This window comes from Podarcis erhardii (genome assembly GCF_964252035.2).
Source record: "Podarcis erhardii genome assembly, chromosome: 15".
Classification (NCBI taxonomy): Eukaryota; Metazoa; Chordata; class Lepidosauria; order Squamata; family Lacertidae; genus Podarcis; species Podarcis erhardii.
Genome location: NC_138505.1, coordinates 11,068,881 through 11,078,823, shown reverse-complemented (window position 1 = coordinate 11,078,823; position 9,943 = coordinate 11,068,881). Strand labels below are relative to the sequence as shown.

General features: G+C 49.2%; 1 protein-coding gene across 1 annotated transcript; it reads left to right on the top strand.

Moving 5' to 3' along the window:
* The first annotated feature begins 5,365 nt into the window (after positions 1 to 5,365).
* LOC309330013 (homeobox protein SIX6-like) lies at positions 5,366 to 9,321 on the top strand. The gene is made up of 3 exons (XM_081841401.1): positions 5,366 to 6,246; positions 7,622 to 7,785; positions 8,402 to 9,321. The coding sequence occupies exons 1-3, from the start codon at positions 5,848 to 5,850 to the stop codon at positions 8,559 to 8,561; spliced, it is 723 nt and encodes a 240-aa protein (XP_081697527.1). The 5' UTR covers positions 5,366 to 5,847; the 3' UTR covers positions 8,562 to 9,321.
* The last annotated feature ends 622 nt before the right edge of the window (positions 9,322 to 9,943 follow it).

Below are 9,943 nucleotides of genomic sequence, written 5' to 3'. Positions count from 1 at the left end.
TTGCAGGGTTTGCTTTAGTGGGGCTCACTGTAGGAAGGCAGATTGCCACCCGATGCTTCACCCCCTTTTGGCTCTGGCCCGGCCCACCCTTGGCATGTGGCCCCTGGAAGATTGCTCATAAGCGAATGTGGCCCTTGGGCTGAGACTGGTCCCCTGCACGCCTGCACTGGGAACGTAGGGGGCTGCTGCCTTACCCTGAATCGGGCTATCCAGCTCAGTATTGTCTACACTGGCTGGCAGCAGCTGTGCGGGGTTTCAGGCAGGGGTCTCTCTCAGAACTACCTGGAGATGCCATTGTGGACTGAACCCACTGAGCCAGACTCTTCCCACAAAGGAATCACGAAGAAGCCAACCTGTGGCTGTACAGAATTGCAGATTCCAGTTGTGGACAGTCCAATGGTCCTTTCACCATGCCCAGACTCTCCCACCTGTGTGGAGACCCCATTACCTGGACCTCTGTGTGTTTGTGTGTGTGTTGCAGAGGAGGCGTGGGCCTCCCTGGCAGCTTAGCAAGGAGCCGGTGGGTCAAACAGGTGTTATTTAACCCAGTGCAGGAATGCTAAGTGGCTGATCGGTGTGGCTGTTGTCACCCTAATCCCTTAAGGCTCATCAATTCCTGCTTCAGGGGAAGCTACTTGCTGGCCTGATCCTGGGAAAGGCTATTTAACACAGCTGCCGCTTGGCGCACACCCTGGGCGCAGGCAATCCGCTTTGTGTGCCACTAGCCTCTCAGCAGCTTAAACCCCCCCTCACCCCTCTTTGTCTCTCCCCCCCCTCCCCTGCCAAAATTCCCCCCTGCCCTTCGCAGGCTTGCAAGGAACCAGACACACCAAGAAGTTGGCCCCAGGGAACAATCTCTTTGCTCAGAGGAAGAAACCATACCCTCCAACACAAGAAAATAGAGACATTTCCCATGCCCCAACAACTGACCCCCCATTTTCTTGTCCACTCCCCCAAGCATCTCCTCCACCACTATGCCAATGGGAGACAGCCCCCATGCCCTCCTCCACCATCCCGAGAAAGCCCCTTAATCCTAATTTCATTTTATTATTTGGTAGATTTACAAAAGGGGGGGGGGGAACACACTGATAAATAAATGTTAGAAAGACGCAAGATGAGACGTAGATGCAAAAGCAATTTTTTAAAAAATCAAGGCTCCTTGCACTCTGCTCTGTTCTCCCTTTCCTCTCGAACCCAGGACAGCCCTGCCCTCCGATTGCACCTTCCAGAGCTCCTCATTGTCCCCCCCGCCCCATCTTGGTGCTGGTGTTGTTGTTGGGGAAAATAGGGACATTCTGGTATCTAATCAGAAGCCTTTGGTCTGTCCCTGGAAAATCAGGACGCTTGGAGGGTGTGAGATACTGTGTTGCCTGCCTTGGCCAACAGCAGTTCTCTCAGGAGTTCTTAAGAAGAAGAAGAGTTTGGATTTGATATCCTGCTTTATCACTACCCTAAGGAGTCTCAAAGCGGCTCACATTCTCCTTTCCCTTTGTCCCCCCCAACAAACACTCTTTGAGGTGAGTGAGGCTGAGAGACTTCAGAGAGGTGTGACTAGCCCAGGGTCACCCAGCAGCTGCATGCGGAGGAGCGGAGACGCGAACCCGGTTCACCAGATTGCGAGACTACCACTCTTAACCATACACCACACTGGCTCCAACAGAAGGTCTTCTCCTCACCTGCCCCTTAAGAGCCCTTTTGTGGGAGAGGATTGGGATGGGATATGGAATTGGTCCATCTAGCTTAGTACTATCTACTACACACTGATGGGCAGCGGCTCTCCAGGGTTTCTGGCAGAAAGTCTTTCCCAGCCCTACCTAGAGATGCCGGGGATTGAACCTGGGACCTTCCAGACGCAAAGCAGATGCTTTGCCCCTGTACCATTGAGCCCCTTCCATTGTTATCCCTTATCCTCTCAGGATGAGCGCTTAAGAAATGAGTTCTGGAACTCTTGGGCCAAGTGAGAGACTGGCTGTGGCAGACACTGATTGGCTAGCATCCATAACATGACAAACCCTCCCCAATCCCCTGGGGCCATTTTGCAAGTGGTTTTTTTCCCCCTTTCAAATGTTAGCAATTTAGTTAGTTTATTTTTTTTAAGGGAAGGATGGAGTGGATGTATAAATGAATAAACATGGTAGGGATAACTCCCTCCCACAGAGCCGAAGGGCAAAAGTGGTCCAGCTATACCCATCTCGAATGCAAATTTTAAAGACTTTGGGTGAAGATCCCCCTGCGACTGCTCTTAAAACCTGACGCCTGTCTCCATCCTGCTGCTGCTTAATGACCTCACTTCATGCCTAAGCAAACACCCAGGGGGTGGAGAGATCCTCACATTTTCCTGCTTTCTAGCTAAAGAGGGTTCTCTCATTCTATTCAGGCCAGGCCCAAAATAGGATATGATCCTTTGTGGGGATGGTGGTGGTGGAAGGAGTCTGGCAAATGAATCCGTCCAAAATTACCAGTCCAGCGACTTCATCTTTATCATAATCATCACAATTATTTGTTACTCATAAGAACATGGGATCAGGCCGAAGGCCCAGCGAGCCCATACACTGCGGGTGTCCTGGGAGAAAAATGGGACATCCTGTTTTCTCATACAAGAGCATGGCGGCCATTTTGGGCACCGTGATCTTGCACGATTTCATGCCAAGATCTTGCGCCCCCCCCCCCCAAAAGCACTCCCGCACTGAAAAAAGCACCCTTTTCAGGGCCGCAATCTTGTCTGGCTCTCCAAAATGCACATTTTTCAGCACCATAGCGAGTATAGCGCCCCCAAACAGTGTGTCTTTGGGCCTCTGTGAGCTCACACAGGTCACACAACACATACGGGAGCATGGGCAACAGCGGAAAACTGTAAAACTGAATGAACAGAATCAAATGCAAACATTTAAAAGGATGTTTTTAATTAAAAAAAAATGTTTTTAATGCAAACATTTAAAAAAAATTTCCAAGAATGAAAATCATAATAACATCAGAATAAACTAAAAGCACCTCATATGGTGCATCAGAATAAGCCACACACACTATTTATATACTTTAAAAGCCTGTTCTAAGGTGTCTTCCTAAATGTAGGAAACGAAGGGGCTCGGTGGATTTATGCCATAAACAATATCAAGGGAGGGGCAAATCTGTCAATTTTGGTTTCTCTCAGTTTCTCATTTTTTCTAGTCTTAAGTTCTCAGCACTTCCACATCAGTTTGAAACTGAGTTGCTTTTTTTAAGTCCTCAAAAAGTTCACCCGCATTTCAGAACAAATATCTCCCAAATAAACACATTTTCCTCTGAAACGTTGCCTAAATATACACACTTTCACCGAAATACAATGTTTTGGAGGTTGTTTTCACAAATATATGCATTTCAGCACACAACTTTGCCCTAGGCCTTTAAAGATGAACTGAACACGAATTTCTCCCCCTCACTATCAGGCTTGTTGGGGAAACAAATCATGACCTCCGAAGCTGACCTTAAGGCTCAGGCCCGTTTGTGTGGAAGTCAATTCAAGTGGTGATTCACACACACACACACACACACACACACACACACACACACACACCAAGGAAGTGTATATCTGCATGTAAAATAGATACAAAAATTTAAGCACCGGATTAAACTGCGGCATCAACCGTGCTGGGGGAAACTGGGGTCAGAATCTAGGGTTGACCCCGATAGAATCAGCAGGAGACCCCCAGATTCACTTCAGGGGGGGAACTCGGGTCTCCCAATCTCACCCACCCATCTGCCTCTCCCTTCCCTCTTTGCAGCGCCTAATGCCAGAAAGACCTTTTGTGATGCCTAGCGGCTGAAGTCCAACCTCCCCTTTGACACATTAATAAGTCAGCGCTTCAAACCACTCACAAGGCAACCTCTCCCTGAGCTGTTTAAAACCCTCTTGCGTGGCGATTAGCTCCCGGTAATCAGGGTGCCAAAGCATCAAGGCTTCATCCCAAGGCGTTCGAGAAGAAACTCTTGATGCAGAAAGGGAGATTCTTTTGCCGTAAACAGCAACCGGCTGAGGGTCCCCACGGAGCGCTGGGACCTTTAAGGATGACCCTGCGCCTCTAGATTCTCCACCTGGATGTCCCCGGCTATTCTCCGGCTCTAAAACCCACCAAGGAAGGCATCTGGGGTGTAAAAAAAGGTAAACAACATTTTGTGTATGAGTAGCTTTTTTAAAAATGGGGGAGGGGGTTAAGATGAGCAGGGCTTGGATATCTATAGGGAAAGGTCTGGTATAGGTGCGATTTCAGGTTTCAGTTCAAGGTGGAGTTGCCAACTGTTTGGGAGGGTGGGGAGGAAATCCCGGCCTATTCCTGCACCTTTAATGGCGTCTTGATCTGTGGAAATCAATGAGGGGAGAGGAAATAAAGGTGATGGATGGCCTGTTTATTCCTGCAGATCAAGTCATTGGTTAAGGGGCAGCGGAACGAGGCTTGTGTGAAAGTTGGCAATCTGAGTGGCAGGGTGTGTGGGGGTGACAAGGGAATTTCGGAGGGGTGTGATTTGGAATTGCAAAGTTGGAAAGGAGGGGTGGCAGGAATCTCGAGATGGTTTGCTCTAGGGTGTGCTTTTTGTGATCTCCTGAGACAGAGATGTCGTTGCTCTCCTGAAGAATCATTACATGTGATCTAAAGCCATTTTGGCTGAGGAGAGGAGCAAAGGCGCTTTTGTTATTTTATCATTTGCTGTTTGCTCCCCTGGGTTCCTCTGAGAAGGTGGGCAGGGTGTACATTTATTGTTGTTGTTGTTGGTTATTTCAACCAACCAAACTAACAGACAATAAACCTCACACAGAGACATTAACAGACCTCCCAAGTGTCCGGGATAAACTGAGACATCCCGTTTTTTATTGCGAGAAAACAGAGGCCATTCCCTACCCCCAAAAGCACTATTTTGGGGGGCTGCGATCTTGCGCAGACACCCAAAATGTGCATCTTTTGGTGCGTCTTTGGGAGGAGGAAGCCAGGGCGCGAAATCACCCAAGATTACGACCACCAAAATGGGTATAGTTGCGATTAAAAAATGGGAAGCTGGAAACCAGGAAGACGGCATCCCGGATGTTGGCTTCAAAGTGTTGGAGGGTATACATTAAAACCAAGAGGAAATAAAAATACATTTAAAACATCCCACCCATTTCCTAAAAGGCTACAGGTAGTTAAAGGCCAAAGGCCTTGCTATAGAGGAAAGGTTCTGCCTGGTGCCTAAAGATATGTAAGGAAGGTGCCTGGCGGGCCTCCCTGGGGAGCAACCCTAAAAAAGGCCTGTTCTCGTGTTGCCACCCTCCAGACTTCTCATGGAGGGGCCACACAAAGAAGGGCATCAGATTATGAGTGCAGGGTCCCGAAAATAAAAGAAATACATTAAAAATAGTCCAGATGACTCTGAATACCAGTTGCTGGGAACCAACAGTGGCTTCTGCTTCCAGAATCAGAGGCTGTTGTTAGAAGAGAACAGCAGTGGGCCTACTGTCCTCAGGTCCACCTTGCAGGCTTTCGTGAGGCTTCTGTTGGCCACTGTGAGAACAGGAAGCTGGACTAGATGGGCCTTTGGCCTGATCTGGCAACTGAGGCTCTTCTATTCCAGAAGAGATTTGGGGAGAGGGTTGCAACTCCTCACCCTGTTCCTATGACAACATCACTGAGGGCTTCTACTGACAATACTTGTGTTGTTTTGTATTATTTCTCCTTCTCCATACTTCCCTCCCTCCCTCCTCTACCCAAGGCATTCTGGGTGTTCTACCACTGTGTCCTGTAGACCCTTCCCCACACCCCTAGCTCGACCATCTTGCTCCCCCTCGCCCCGTAGGCCTGCCTCGCCTAGCTTCCCAGTAGCCTCAGCCCATCCCCCAAGATGACCTTGCCCCCACCAAGTGTCCCCCTCTTCTCCCCAAGCCAGGTGGCTCGCGTCTGCGAAGCCCTGCAGGAGAGCGGAGAATTTGAGCGCCTCGCCCGCTTCCTGTGGTCCCTCCCGCCGTCGCTCGCCCTCCGGCACCCCGAAGGCCTCGGCTGCACTCACGCCAATTGCCATGACTTGGAGTTGTTCAGCAGCCCAATTCCCTCGGCTGCGTGGTTGGCGCCCTACTGCAGCCAGCCCACTGTGGCCGCCTACCACCTGGAACCGTTCGGAGCCCTGCGGTGCGGAGACAGGTTCTCAATACATCCGCCAGACCGATCACCTGCCCGGAAGAAGGTCCCTGGTCTGCCGAGGGACTCTGGCCAAGATGGGGAGCAGAAAGTGAATGGCTTCAAGGTGAGCAGGACCTGATTATATTGCTATAGAGTTTTGGGGAGAGGGGGGTCAGTCTGTATGATATCTTCGTGTCCCTTCCATGCCTGTGTTTCTGTATCAAGGAGGCTTGGGATCTTAGAAGAGACCCCTGAACTGGTCAGACTGGTTTCTTTGTAAGTTAACGTCCTTAGCTGGCCAGTTGAGGACCGCCATTTACATGTCTAAAGAGGTTGCCCTGTTGCCATAAAGACAAACGGGATCTAGATCTGTGTTTGGGATCGGGAACCGTTTTCTGCCCAAGGGCCACACTGCCTTCCAGGCAACCTTCCGAGGGCCACATGCAAAAGTGGGTGGAGCAACACATGCAAAGTACTGCTCTTCAATAGGCCAGTTTCTACATGCACTCACACAGCACTCTCTATCCTCCATCCAGGCAGACGAGAGGCGTGATCAGAGTACAGAGATACATTCCAGCCTGGCAAAAAAAACCACTTGTATATATCTTCCTATATACATAAAAATGCAAGGTGTTGTCACGCTCTGCAGTACGCTTGGCTACCAATAGGCAGCCATGCAAATGGACAAGTGAGCTGTTTAATGGAAGCAGCTCCAAACTCCATCAAATGTGTCGGAAGTGATGCTTAACAAAAGGCTTCACACAGCAATTTACCAAACGGGGCAATTTGGTGTGGTGTGTGAGAAGGGCGATTGGGGAGGTAAGTTTGGCAAGCAAAGCAATCAGGGGCAGCAGACACGTTGGTGTGCTTCTTCACTAGAATCCCCACCCCCAAAAAACAATGAGGGCTGACTGAGTATACTTTGTGGTCACAGACTGCTAGCTGCCTGTTGGCTGGACAGGGGGGGAAAGGAAGGGTGGTGGTCAAATGGAGTGGGATTATGGGATGGACGGTCCGGAAGGAAGGAACAGCTGGTTTGTCCCACTTATAAAACAAGTTGAGCAAGTGTTGGCAAACAGCAGGATCCATCACATTAAGGGGGGGATGTAATAATATTATTTATTATTATTATTATTATCATCAGTAATTATATGTATTACTTGCTTTCTTGTTTACTATGGCAGCTCAAAGTGACTCACAATATTATAAGCAAGAAAAGAATCACATACACACATATATTAAAACCAGCAAAAGACCATTAATTTAAAACAAAAACAAGTGATCGTAAAAAGAAAATATGAAAAAGAATAGCAGGCATGGAGAAGAATAGAGTGGTGGAGACAAGGACACCTCTTGAAGGGAAGGGAATTTGTGAGTAAAGACATCATTAAATGGAGCATAAGTTGATTCTGCTTTTCAGCCTCCGCAGAAGAGTATTTTCTTTCCTCGTTCCTCTGCACCTGTCCTGTGGCCTGACATCCATTCTCCTTTTCCCCCAGGAAAGGACGCGGAACCTCCTGCGGGAGTGGTACCTTCAGGATCCGTACCCTAACCCTTCCCGCAAGAGGCACCTGGCCCAGGCGACAGGGCTCACCCCCACCCAAGTGGGGAACTGGTTTAAAAACCGCCGGCAGAGAGATCGCGCAGCATCAGCCAAGCACAGGTGAGAAACAGCTGGAGGGAGTGCAAGGCAGGCCTGGCCTAATTCAAGCTGCGGTAGAACATCTCTATCATGCCAGAGTTTCCCACTGCAGTCTCTGGCATCTCCATTTCATAAGAATACCTAAGCAGCAGTCTCAAGAAGACAGTCTGGGATGAATCGACCGTACTCTTTAGTAACCATGGGGGGGGGGGTAGGGGGGGTGTCTGCCCCCTTTTTAAAAAATCCACATGGCTTAAAAAAAATTTATTCCATTGTTCTGCTCCCTCCATTTGTTATCAGCCTTCTGGTGGTTCCCTCACTGCGAGAAGTGAGGTTACAGGGAGGCAGGCGGAGGGCCTTCTCGGTAGTGGCACCTGCCCTGTGGAACGCCCTCCCATCAGATGTCAAGGAAATAAACAACCACCTGACTTTTAGAAGACATCTGAAGGCAGCACTGTATTGGGAAGTTTTTAATGTTTTATCATATTTTTAACATTCTGTTGGGAGCCAATATTCTGTTGGGAGCCGCCCAGATTAGCTGGGGAAACCCACCGAGGTGGGCAGGGTATAAATATATTATTATTATTATTATTATTATTATTATTATTATTATTATTATTATTATTATTATTATTAGGCTGCAAAAGGAGCCATCAACCCAGCCTAGAGACGTCCAAACCGAAACCCTAAATAGCTTGGCAGAAGAGAACAGCCTACCCGGGGAGCAGAGGGATCCCACCGCAGCCACCAGTGACAATGAAAACAGCCAAAGAGCAGGGGAGACCTGGGAAGACTGATCCAGCCGAGGGGTGGGTTCTCTGTTCAACAGAAATGACTGGCTGGGGTGTGTGGGAGACGCAGGGCACGACCAATGGGAATGAGATGCAGTCATCACGAACCCCATTACTTATGGAATGGGGGCGGGGGAGGTTTTAAGGAAAGGGAACCAGGTGCCAAGATTGAGGGTGTGGCAGGAATGATGGGAACGGAGAGTTTATTGGCTAACTTCCCTGTTATCCCGCTTGCCTTCCCCTGAGCAGCTTTGCAGCGCTGGCGTCCTTCGGAAGAGATAAAACCAGAGTCTCGTTGCCACTTTACAAAAAATAGGTGTATTTACCTCGAGAGAAGGGGCGCCAGGACCCAGGCTTAAGAATTAAAGGCTCCTGAGCAGTGAAGACTCCAGGCTTTCTTCTCTCAGGCCTGCCTTTAACCAGAATGAAATGATAAGCCTACCCAGATCTTCACTTCACACAACCAGGCCCTTCTGCAGTTCTCTGGGCCCTAAACCAGTGGGAAGGAAGGGCCCCCTGCTCAGGCATCCAGAATGACGTCTTGCTGAGTCTGCAGTCAGGACTGGAGAGAAGAGGGCGAGGAGAAGCCAGGAGCGAGGGGAGAGGAAATAGATTTGGGAGGTTTTGGAGTTAAAGCGGAAGTGAATGAGAAGTAAGGCAAGAAAGAGAACATATATGGGGGTATTTGTAGATTAAAAAGAGGTCGGGGCGGGGGGTAAGGATGGATGCACCTATATAAGTGATGCTCTTGCCGATTTTGAGCCAAAGGAATCTGTTAATAATACAGTAATAATAATAATAATAATAATTTTTATTTATATCCCGCCCTCCCCAGCCGAAGCTGGGCTCAGGGCGGCGAACAACAATCAAAATAATCCAACATTCTAAAAACATTCATTATAAAATTAATTAAAATCAAATTGATGGCAACCATTAAGCAAAATTCTGTGCAGATTGCCAGAGGAGGGGGTCAGGCTGCGCCCTGACCAAAGGCCTGGTGGAACAGCTCTGTCTTGCAGGCCCTGCGGAAAGATGTCAGGTCCCGCAGGGCCCTAGTCTCTTGTGACAGAGCGTTCCACCAGATTGGAGCCGCGGCCAAGAAAGCCCTGGCTCTGGTTGAGGCCAGCCTAACCTCTCTGTGGCCTGGGATCTTCAGGATGCTTTTATTTGCAGACCGTAAATTTCTCTGTGGGATATACCAGGAGAGGCGGTCCTGTAGGTATGAGGGTCCTAGGCCGTATAGGGCTTTAAAGGTTAAAACCAGCACCTTAAACCTGATCCTGTACTCCACCGGGAGTCAGTGCAGCTGGTATAGTACCGGGTGAATGTGATCTCGCAGCGAAGACCCCGTAAGGAGTCTCGCCGCGGCATTCTGCACCTGCTGGAGT